The sequence below is a fragment of the Salvelinus sp. IW2-2015 genome, unplaced genomic scaffold, assembly GCF_002910315.2.
Source record: "Salvelinus sp. IW2-2015 unplaced genomic scaffold, ASM291031v2 Un_scaffold4456, whole genome shotgun sequence".
Classification (NCBI taxonomy): Eukaryota; Metazoa; Chordata; class Actinopteri; order Salmoniformes; family Salmonidae; genus Salvelinus; species Salvelinus sp. IW2-2015.
Window position 1 is genome coordinate 9,814 of NW_019945726.1, and position 12,532 is coordinate 22,345.

The 12,532-nt window shown below is 45.0% G+C and overlaps 1 protein-coding gene across 1 annotated transcript in view; it reads left to right on the forward strand.

Moving 5' to 3' along the window:
- Positions 1-644: 644 nt before the first annotated feature.
- LOC112077319 (plexin-A4) overlaps positions 645-12,532 on the forward strand; it is a gene marked incomplete at its 3' end in the record, with an annotated part of 29,487 nt that continues 17,599 nt past the window's right edge. Inside the window, exons 1-4 of the mRNA XM_024143844.2 lie at positions 645-692; positions 1,554-1,653; positions 7,413-7,621; positions 8,890-8,948. Of these exons, the coding sequence (XP_023999612.2) occupies positions 645-692; positions 1,554-1,653; positions 7,413-7,621; positions 8,890-8,948 (416 nt within the window). The remainder of the gene's footprint in view (positions 693-1,553; positions 1,654-7,412; positions 7,622-8,889; positions 8,949-12,532) is intronic.

The window sequence follows — 12,532 nt, forward strand, 5'->3', positions numbered from 1 at the left end:
CTCTCTTGCTACTTATTACGCAGACCGCAGCTCTCTGTCTACTGGACTCGTATGGATCCCTCCTGCATGCTCGCAGCACAGCATCCAGCCATCCCAGCATCCACGCATCAATGTCTGCCTCACTATGACGCTGTCGGTGTTTGGCAGAACTTTGAATTCCATTCTCGCTCACTTCAGCACTCGATCAAAGGTGGGTTAAAGACAACAAATAAAGCCTTCCTAGCTATTTTCGGCATGCGTCGTCCTCCTCCCTTCTTCTCTTCCTCATACACCAATCTTCTTTGTCACTTCTCTCATCGTGCTTAATAAAGCTGTGCAACTACTATCTATTCACACGTCATAGTATTCGGTGACCTCAACCAGTTCCATGGCCAGTTCCCACGCTCATACTTAATTCTGTTCTCTCTATTTACCCACCGCTTATGGGTTCACTTAAGTCTCTTCTGAATCTTCATCTCATCTTTCTCTACTCTCAGTATAACATACATCCTGGCTTGATTTCTCATCGTTGCATAGAGATGGGCAAGACCGCGAGGGAAACCAATTCCATCATGTAGGCAATTTGTTAACCAACTTCGGTTTGAGGCAGAGTAGCGAGAGGCAGGGAGAGAGGAGGCAGGGGAGAGAGAGAGGCAGATAGGCAGATGGCAGAGAGGCTCTACGAGTACGGCATGAGAGGCAGGAGCCAGAATGTGACGGGGCTCAGAGACGGAGGCAGAGAGAGAGAGGAGGAGAGAGACAGATAGGATGGAGAGGGAGAGAGAGAGAGGCGGAGAGAGAGAGGAGAGAGCAGAAGAGAGAGAGACGAGGATAAGGAGAGAGGCAGAGAGAGAAGAGAGAGGCAGAGAAGAGAGAGAGAGACGAGAGAGAGACGAGAGAGAGAGGCCGAGAGAGAGAGAGGAGAGAGCGGAGGAGAGAGAAGGAGGCGCGAGAGAGAGAGAGGAAGAGAGAGAGAGCCATGTTCTGGTTATATCTCCACCCGGACAGCACAGAACGATGGACATGGTCCCACCCTCATAGCCTGGTTCCTCTCTAGGTTTCTTCCTAGGTTCTGGCTCTTCTCTAGGGAGTTTTTTGTTCTGCCCTAGCCACCATCTCCTCTCTCTCTCGTGCTTTCATCCTACATCGCTCTCATTGCCTTGCTGTTTGTGGGTTTTAGGCTGGGTTTCTGTAAGCACTTTGAGATATCCAGCTGATGTATAGAAGGGCTTTATATAGTATTCTGATATGATTCGTATTTGACGAGCGAGGGTCTCAGAGCATTAGATGCATGAGTCACGAGTCCTCATGAGAGAGATCCGTCAGGTCTCTAGACTTCGGAGAAGGCTAGAGGAGAGAGAGTGGAGTGGCACGAGAGATTAGAGCAGAGCACGGCATGAGAGCAGGTCGGCACGGAGACGACGAGAGAGAGAGGCAGAGAGGCAGAGAGAGCAGAGACTTTTCTCTCTCGTCTCTTCTTCTCCCTTCCTCTCTCCTCTCTCTCTCTCTCTCTCTCTCTTCCCTCCTCTCTCTCTCCTCTCTCTCTTCCCTCTCTTCTCCTCCGCTCTCTGCAGGTGCCTGATAACTCTGTGATGGCCCTGGTCCCCAAGCAGGTGACGGCCTACAACTCGGTCAACAACTCAACTGTGTCCAGAACCTCAGCCAGTAAATACGGTATGGCTAATGTGACAGTGTGTGTGTGTGAGAGAGAGTAAGAGAGAGAGGAGCACATTTCCGGCACATTTCCAGATTTCTCTGCTGGATAGGAGTGTCCTCCTGGAACTAAAACAATTACGCCCCCCCCCCCCCCTCCATCTCCCAGCAGTCTGTGTGCCTGAGAGTTAAACAGGAAGAACTGTGTCCTTCTCATCGGAGTGGGATCCATAGTCAGTCAGCACACACACTCACATGCAACACACAAACACACATCAGCACACACACAGACGTTCACACCTACACACACACTGGGTATTCCCTGTTGCGAATGCCAAGCTCCATTGCCAGGATTTTAATTAAAAAACGTGGCTAAACAGCACCTTCTCCCTCTAAACCTTCACCACAGAAACCAACACAGACTTCTCCTGCACACACTGTTCATCCCTCAAACTAACTGAGCTCCATATGTCACTAACAGATGTAAAGGCTCTGTTAAAATACTGAACACATAGTAAAGTCTTCCATACATTAGCCACTGTTACATACTGAACAATAGTAAGTCTTCCATACATTAGCCATGTCAACAATACCTGAACACATAGTAAGTCCTTCCATACATTAGCCACTGTTAATACCTGAACACATAGTAAAGTCTTCCTACATTAGCCACTGTTACAATACCTGACACATAGTAAAGTCTTCCATACATTAGCCACTGTCACAATACCTGAACACATAGTAAAGTCTTCCATACATTAGCCACTGTTACAATACCTGAACACATAGTAAAGTCTTCCATACATTAGCCACTGTTAACAATACTGAACACATAGTAAAGTCTTCCATACATTAGCCACTGTCAACATATACCTGAACACATAGTAAAGTCTTCCATACAATAGCCACTGTCACAATACCTGAACACATAGTAAAGTCTTCTATACATTAGCCACTGTTAACAATACCTGAACACATAGTAAAGTCTTCCATACATTAGCCACTGTCCAACAATACCTGAACACATAGTAAAGTCTTCCATACATTAGCCACTGTTACACAATACTGAACACATAGTAAAGTCTTCCATACATTAGCCACTCTGTACAATACCTGAACACATAGTAAAGTCTTCCATACATTAGCACTGTTAAACTACCTGAACATAGTAAAGTCTTCCATACATTAGCCACTGTCAACAATACCTGAACACATAGTAAGTCTTCCATACATTAGCCACTGTAACAATACCTGAACACATAGTAAAGTCTTCCATACACTTAGCACTGTTAACAATACTGAACACATAGTAAATTCTTCCATACATTAGCCACTGTCAACAATACTGAACACATAGTAAAGTCTTCCATACAATTTAGCCACTGTTAACAAATACTGAACACATAGGTAAAGTCTTCCATACCATTAGCCACTGTCAAAATACCTGAACACATAGTAAAGTCTTCCATACATTAGCCACTGTCAACAATACCTGAACAACATAGTAAAGCTTCCATACATTAGCCACTGTCACAAATACTGAACACATAGTAAAGTCTTCCATACATCATAGCACTGTCAACAATACCTGAACACATAGTAAAGTCTTCCATACATTAGCCCTGTCAAAAATACTGAAACACATTAGTAAAGTCTTCATACATTAGCCCATGTTTAACAATACCTGAACACATAGTAAAGTCTTCCATACATTGCCCTGTAAAATACCTGAACACATAGTAAAGTCTTCTAACTTAGCCACTGTTCACAATACCTGAACACATAGTAAAGTCTTCCATACATTAGCCACTGTTAACAATACCTGAACACATAGTAATCTTCCATACATTAGCCATGTAACAATACCTGAACACATAGTAAGTCTTCCATCATTAGCCACTGTCAACAATATCTGAACACATAGTAAAGTCTTCCATACATTAGCCACTGTCAACAATACCTGAACACATAGTAAAGTCTTCCATACATTAGCCACTGTAAACAATACCTGACACATAGTAAAGTCTTCCATACATTAGCCACTGTTAACAATACCTGAACACATAGTAAAGTCTTCCATACATTAGCCACTGTAACAATACCTGAACACATAGTAAAGTCTTCCATACATTAGCCACTGTTAACAATACCTGAACACATAGTAAAGTCTTCTATACATTAGCCACTGTTAACAATACTGAACACATAGTAAAGTCTTCCATACATTAGCCATTGTTACAATACCTGAACACATAGTAAAGTCTTCCATACATTAGCCACTGTCACAATACCTGAACACATAGTAAAGTCTTCCATACATTAGCCATGTAAACAATACCTGAACACATAGTAAAGTCTTCCATACATTAGCCACTGTTAACAATACCTGAACACATAGTAAGTCTTCCATACATTAGCCACTGTTAACAATACCTGAACACATAGTAAAGTCTTCCATACATTAGCCACTGTCAAAATACCTGAACACATAGTAAGTCTTCCATACATTAGCCACTGTCAACAATACCTGAACATAGTAAATTTCCATACATTAGCCACTGTTAACAATACCTGAACACATAGTAAAGTCTTCCATACATTAGCCACTGTTACAAATACCTGACAACATAGTAAAGTTTTCCATACATTAGCCACTGTTAAACAATACCTGAACATAGTAAGTCTTCATACATTAGCCACTGTTACAATACCTGAACAACATGGTAAAGTCTTCTATACATTAGCCACTGTTAACAATGACTGAACACATAGTAAAGTCTTCCATACATTAGCCACTGTTAACAATACCTGAACAACATAGTAAAGTCTTCCATACATTAGCCACTGTCAACAATACCTGAACACATAGTAAAGTCTTCCATAGATTAGCCACTGTCAACATACCTGAACACATAGTAAAGTCTTCCATACATTAGCCACTGTTAACAATACCTGAACACATAGTAAAGTCTTCCATACATTAGCCACTGTGTGCTGTCACAACCTTAGTATAGTGACAAAGCCCAGAGGAGGAAGGGAGGAACAGAACTGAGCCCAGGAGACAGGATAACAAGATTAGAGAGCAGGGAATTTAACAGACTAACAAAGAGAGGGAAGAGAAGGAGTGCATTTGCAGTTTGCACTTTCCTCCCCCYTGGGACTGGAGACAGAAACCGTKTCYCAAATGGCACCCTACTCCCTATATAGTGCACTACTTTGGACYAGAGCCCYATGKGGAATATGGTGAACTACATAGGGAATAGAGTACCATTTGGGATGCAGACAGACAGTGTCCCATCTAGCAGTGACTGTCTTGGTCTGGCCCTGTGTTCTCTTGAACCTGAGAAGAAGCCATCAAATCAAACCCTGATCAAAGGCAGCGCTGCCCGGACTCAAACACTCCAGACACATCAAATTACGGCTTTATTAGCCAGCTAGCACCTCATCTCCATACGCCATCTCACCGCCTCGCCTCCGTTCCTCCACTCAAATTAGACCAAAGAAAAAGGAGGGTGAGTGTGAAAGAGAAAGGGAACAGGACGGAGATAGAGAGAGAGATGGAGGATGACAGAATGTCACACATCTCTTGACTTAGTTGGGGAATTGACTTCAAACGATGCCAGAGCCACTTGAGACACGGGGGGGGGGCTTTGAACTGGACTGATCACAATGGAGAAGCACTGAGGAGAAGAGAGGATGATTCTAATGGAGCCAAAGGAGAGAGGGAGAGGGAAGGAGAAAGTTAGTGAGAGAAAATGAGGAAGGTGGAGAGGAGGAAATAAGGAGGGATGATGAAGAAGAAGAGGGGTAAAGAGAAAGATGAAGAGGAACAGGAACAGGGAGGGAGAAAGATGAAGAGGAAGTAGGGGAGAGAGGGATGGAAGGAGAAGTCAGGAAGTGATGGAGTGAGATGAAGTGCGTAGGAAAGGGATTTAGAGAGAGGGAGCGAAAGAGAGAGAGAGAGGGTGCCAGCTTCCTTTCTTAATCAAAACTCCTGTGTGATATGTCAGTATGGTAGTATTTCAGTACGGACTGTGTGTGTGTGTCTGTGTGTGTGTGGAGCGCTCCTTCTAGGCACTCCTTCTACTCCACCGAACGTGTCATCACGCCCTATTACACCAGCACACTCGATAACACTCTGGAAGACAACCACCACTTTATTATGACACACACACACACACGCACACGCACTCCAATCAATCCAAATCAGTCAATTCCATGAGTCAATATGCACACACACACACACACACACACACACCACACACACACACACACACACACACACACACACCACACACACACACACACACACACAACACACACACACACACACACACACACACACACACACACACACACACACACACTTTACCTGCTTTCTCTCTCTAGTACTTGACCCCTTCCTCTCCTCTCTTCCTCTCTCCCTCCATCATTCACTCTCCTGCGTTTCTCTCTGGAAGGACAAATTGATTTCTGCAGCATCTGCCTTGGCAAAAACACACTTTATTTCCCCGTCCTCTCCCTCGAACAACAAGTCCTACTGATCAATTCTTTATTTCCCCGTCCTCTCCCTCGACCAACAGTCCTACTGATCAATTATTTATTTCCCCGTCCTCTCCCTCGACCAACAGTCCTACTGATCAATATTTTTCACACTGTGTAAACATTCATCGAGCCGGATGTTTTTAAATGTCATCGCCACTCTCGTCAAATGGGGAGGGCATATGAATATTTCATCTCCCATACACCTGTTGGATTTTGTGTCCGTGAGTTGTGCAGAGGCGATTTCTACCTCCCAAGAGAAAAAGATGGCATGAAAAATGAACCGTGCGCACGCTGTTGTAAAAGTTGTAATGTCTAATCTCAAAGGCTCGGTAGCTTGAAGCTTCTAACTGAACCCAGACAACTACTGGAGCTTTGACTTATTTGACTTTGTATCCTTTAGAATACCTGTGTAGTATCCTTTAGAATACCTGTAGCTTAAACTGTTAGTATCCTTTAGAATCCGGTGTAGTATCCTTTAGAATACTTGTAGTATCCTTTAGAATACGTGTGTAGTATCCTTTAGAATACCGGTGTAGTATCCTTAGAATACCGTGTAGTATCCTTTAAATACCTGTTAGTATCCTTTAGAAAATGCCTGTGTAGTATCCTTTAGAATACATGTGTAGTATCCTTTAGAACACCTGTGTAGTATCCTTTAGAATACCTGTGTAGATCCTTTAGTATACCTTTATACCTAGACCTGTGAGTATCCTTTAGAATAAACTGTGTAGTTTGCTTGACCCCCCTTTATGTTTTTTGTCTGTCTTTGGTTTGTGTTGCGTCTGTCTTTTTTGTTTTGTCTAGTTGTCGTCTCTGACCATTTTCACTCGATCGTGGCGACCTGAACAGTACTGTGCTGCTCAGATGTTTCTTTACACATCCCCTCTGTTAGGGTGTTGTCTCTCTATACTCTGCACCATATCCGCGGAAGTAGGGAGGCTGAGGGGCTGTAACACCTCCTAATAATACAAACAATTAAAAACTCCTGTATTAGCAGACCGAATAAGCCGTCTGTAACCAGACCTCAAACAATATTTCACAAAGATTATTTCTTTTTTGCCACCACGTTTTGGTGAAAGAAACGCAGCACCCCCACCCCCAAAACATCTTCCCGCGCTACAACATCTAATTGTCTGTGTTGATCATGTTATATTTCCATAGTCTGCTACAGTATGTCCGTTGGTTTCTGCTTCATCTCTGTGTCATATCCTGATGTTGTTCTTTACGTTCCACAGAGAACATGATCAAGTACACGGGGAGCCCCGACAGCCTGCGCTCGCGCACGCCCATGATCACGCCCGACCTGGAGAGCGGGGTCAAGGTGTGGCACCTGGTGAAGAACCACGAACACGGGGACCAGAAGGAGGGAGACCGCGGCTCCAAGATGGTCTCTGAGATMTACCTGACCAGGCTGCTGGCCACCAAGGTCAGTTATCACACCAACGCACACACACACCTAGACTAGAGGAAGTCATTTCAGGTGAGGAATATTATTCAAATATAATATTATTCCTCATAGCCCTGTAGGCTCTGAGACCTAAGTGAAAATATGTAGATGTACATTGTGTCTTTCACACCTCAGCAGCATATCTAATGATAGTGGTGACACACAAAGGTACAACCTGTAAAGGGTTTTTCTGTAGACAGAGATGTTATCTGGTGAAAAACAGAAATGGAAATAGCCGTAAAATGAGTCTCTTTGAGCATGCCAGGGCGCTATTGCCCCTCAGAAAATCAGTTCATTTGGTTTGGAGGGAATCGTGACTYTGATCCCACTGCTCAATGGGGAATTACCAATCCACTTGCTAATGATGCACCTCCTTTACATCACACATGCTTTCTTCCAGAGAGTGAGAGAGAATGAGAGAGGGAAAGAGAGAATGAGAGAGGGGGAGAGGGAGGGAGGGAGAGTGAGAGAGAATGAGAGAGGGAAAGAGAGAATGAGAGAGGGGGAGAGGGAAGGAGAGAGGGATGGAGGGAGGGAGAGTGAGAGAGAATGAGAGAGGGAAAGAGAGAATGAGGAGAGGGAGAGAGGGAGGTGAGGGAGAGTGAGGAGACGGGAAAGAGAGAATGAGAGAGGGGGGAGAGAGGAAGGAGAGAAGGAATGGAGGGAGGGAGAGTGGAGAGAGAATGAGAGAGGGAAAGAGAGAATGAGAGAGGGAGGTGGAAGGGGAGGGAGGGAGGAGGAGGAGAGGCGAGGAGAGGGAGGGAGGAGGAGGGGAGGGAGGGAGGGAGGGAGGGAGGGAGGCGAATGCAGAGAGGGGGAAGGGAAGGAGAGGAGCGGAGGGAGGCGAGAGTGAAAGAGAGAGGGAAAGAGAGAATGAGAGAGGGGAGAAGGGAAGGAGGAGAGGCGAGGGAGGAGAGAGAGACGAAAGAGAGAGGGAAAGAAGAAAGAGAGGGAGGGAGGGAGGGCGAGAGGGAAGAAGGCACGATCCTGTAGTGTGGTGTGGTGGTGTTGTGGTGGTGGTGGTGGTGGTGGTGTTGGTCGTGTTGGTGGTGTTGGGTGTTGAATTTGTGACCATCAATGGTCTTTGTGTAGTGGTTCAGACAGACACTCTGCCTGGTTTCTGGTTCTATAATGGGAGTGCTTAGTGGCAGATTCAACACACACACTCATCAACAGAGTTGTTGGCAGAGATTGGCTGAGGAGGCAACAGAGTTATGGAGAGGAGTGTTGCTGTGTCATTTCTCTGGCGTGTGTTGTGATTGCAGCGAGCAGTCACTGTGGAGCTGTGTAATGAATATGCAAACGCTCTCGCTATGAAGCACATGTACCAGAGCCACAGTCAAACACGGCTTAGACAGACAAAAACAGTCAGTCACACAACACACACAACACTACACCACACACAAACACACCACCACAACTGCACGCAACAATGCTCTATTTACCTGTGATGACCGCTGCTCAGGGGGGAATGTGATGCAAGAGACGGCATGTCATCTTTACAGATGGATGTTTTTGTGAAGTATCGTTTATCTTGGGTCCATCTCTCTTTTGAGAGTATGACTGGGCCGACAGCCCTGTAATTGACTGCGTTTGACTTTCACCTCCCACCAGTAAATACCCGTCGGTCGGCCCGGCGCTGAGTCTCCCCCATTTTTGGTCCATCAGTGTCACTTCTGGATGGGGGGGCAAAGGGCTTATTTCTTGATTGCGTTCTCTATCCTCTTTTCCTCTCTCTCTCTTTCTCGCATCTCTGTTTGTGACAACACCAGCACCCCCTTCACCCACCGATAGTCTTGCTGTTTTGTTTTCTTTTTCCACTCCATCCTAAATGACAGGGTAGTTCTGATGCAGGCAGCACTGTCTGTCCCATCGCTAACGACAGGGTAGTCTTGAGCGGCCAACACTGTCTCTCCTCATCCTAAACGACAGGGTAGTTCTGATCAGGCAGCACTCGTCTGTCCTCATCCTAAACGACAGGGTAGTTCTGATGCAGGCAGCACTGTCTGTCCTCACCTAAACGACAGGGTAGTTCCTGATGCAGGCAGCACTGTCTGTCCTCATCCTAAACGACAGGGTAGTTGCTCTGATGCCAGGGCAGGCAACTGTCTGTCCTCATCCCTAAATGACAGGGTAGTCTTGATGCAGGCAGTACTGTCTGTCCTCATCCTAAGAAGGTAGTTCTGATGCAGGCAGCACTGTCTGTCCTCATCCTAAATGACAGGCGTAGTTCTGATCAGGCAAACACTGTCTGTCCTCATCCTAAACGACAGAGGTAGAGTCTCTGATGCAGGCAGCACTGTCTGTCCATCACCTAAACGACAGGGTAGATCTGATCGCAGGCCAACTGTCTGTCCTCATCCTAACCGACAGGGTATTTCTGATGCAGGCAACACCGTCTGTCTGTCATCCTAAACGACAGGGTAGTTTCTATGCAGGCAGCACGTCTGTCCTCATCCTAAACGACAGGGTAGTTCTGATGCAGCAACCCTGTCTGTCCTCATCCTAAACGACAGGGGTCGTTCTGATGCAGGCAGCACTGTCTGTCTCCTAAAAACGACAGGGTTGTTTTCGACAGAGGCAACACTGTCTGTCCTCAATCCTAAACGACAGGGTAGTTCTGATGCAGGGCTAACACTGTCTCCTCATCCTAAACGACAGGGTAGTCTGATGCACGGCTGCACTGTCTGTCCTCATCCTAAACGACAGGGTAGGTCTGATGCAGGCAACACCGTCTGTCTGTCATCCTAAACGACAGGGTAATCTGATGCACAGGCAACACTGTCTGTCCTCATTCTAAATGACAGGGTAGTTCTGATGCGAGGCTACACTGTCTGTCTGTGAGGCTAGATTCTAGATTACACATTTGTCTTTAAAGTACAGTGTAATGATGGGCTAGATTTCAGTTTCTTCTGTGTGTGTGTGTGTGTGTGTGTGTGTGTGTGGTGTGTTGTGTGTGGTGTGTCATGTGTGTGTTGGTGTGTGTGTGTGTGTGTGTGGGTGCGGGTGTGGTGTGCGTGGTGCTGGATGCGTGCGGCGTGCGTGCGTGCGTGTTCAGTGGGCTGTAGGCAGCTTGTGCTCTCGGGGACGATGAAGGACTATCTGATGAAGTTGTCTTCTGTTGGGATTCCTTACTCACAACACAACACGTATATCACACACACACACACACAACACACAAATGTATAACAGACTCCCTGCCCACTAACTAGTCCACCCTTCCCGCACTTAAAGCAGTTTGAGGAAGAAATGTATATTTTCATCTTCATAGGCAAATGATAAGCTGTCAGAAATGTGGGACATGGTAGAATCACGGCTGTGATTGTCAGCTAACTGGATTCTCCTCTCACTCCCCCCTCCCTCTCTTCTCTCTGACTCAGTCACCGCTCCACCCAAATTGGGATTTTTATTTGCCGCTTGTGCACACCTCATCCGACACACTGCGCGCTTGTGGCTCTTTCCAGATAGGCTTCCCTCACTGTCGCTTTTTTCATTCTGTCCTCTCTTCTCTTCTCCCCCTCGCATTCTATCAGCTCATTCGTTACAAGTGGATTAGATTTTCTCTTTCTATCTATCTCGTTCTCTCTCTTCTCTCCTCCTTAAAGACGAGAACATTAAATCAAATTAGGGTCAATGGTGCAGTGTGTGAGCTAATCCCTCCACACAAAGAGGCTTAGGAGATGTGCCTCCTGTTCCCAGATATTATTAAAAGTGAACTGTGAAAAAACAATTTCCCATCAAAGCCCAGAGATTTAGGACCAGGGAGAGCTGGAGAGAGAGAGGGGGAGAGAGAGAGGGGGGAGATGGAGAGAAAACACATCAGGAAACACCATCAGATACACAGGATAAAACACACTCTCAGTCAGACGCACACACCACCAGAGGCTGGTGAGGGGAGGATGGCTCATAATKATGGATGGAATGTAGTAAATGGAATGGTATCAAACACATGGAAACRATGGAAACCATGAGTTTGTGTCGGTAACACTTTACTTGACACCCAGCGTCAGGACACGTTATGACACGGTCATAACCTGTTATAATATGGTCATAACACTCATGACATATGTTGACCTGTTGTGACATATATAGTGTTATTTTATGGCTGGTTATGACACCTACATAAGAGTGTCAAAACCCACAAAACATACCACACAAGGAAAAACATTCCATTACATCATAGCCTAAGTCTTTTTTAAATTTTTATTGACCATATTAAAATATCATTGTAATTGCACACAAATTGATGTCAGACATGTACCTGCCCCAATACTCTGTTTCTGATGACTGGGATGAATGCAGAAGGAGATTTCAGAAGCAGGACAAGACATCCTCTTTTTGACAGATGACTGATATAAGGGCATGTACGTGATTGGCCTATCTGGCGTATATGATTATGATGGTCATAATGCTTCTTGATAGTGTCAAAGTGTATTTTCTTAGTCCAAGTAAAGTGACACAGGATGGTCACAGTGTCATAAAGTGTAATTTCTATAAGTTATTTAAAATGTAATGAATTCTTTACAGTCATCTTTTGTTCATCATAACAACAAAGGATTTAAGAAACAAACTTTAAAACTTCTTGGCAGGGAAAAAACTAATTTGAATAAATGTGGGTTTTGACACTCTTATGTAGGTGTTATAACCAACCATAAAATAACGCAATATATGTCACAACAGGTGTAAATATATTGGTCTTGACAGTGTTATAACCATATTATGACAGGTTATGACAAGTTATGTCAGCTATTATGCCATGGTTATGACTGTGTGATGACGTGTTATGACACTGGGTTTCAAGTAAAGTGTTCCTGATGTGTCTGATACCGATATGTCTGATACCGATGTGTCTGATACCGATGTGTCTGATACCGATGTGTCTGATACCGATGTGTCTGATACCGATGT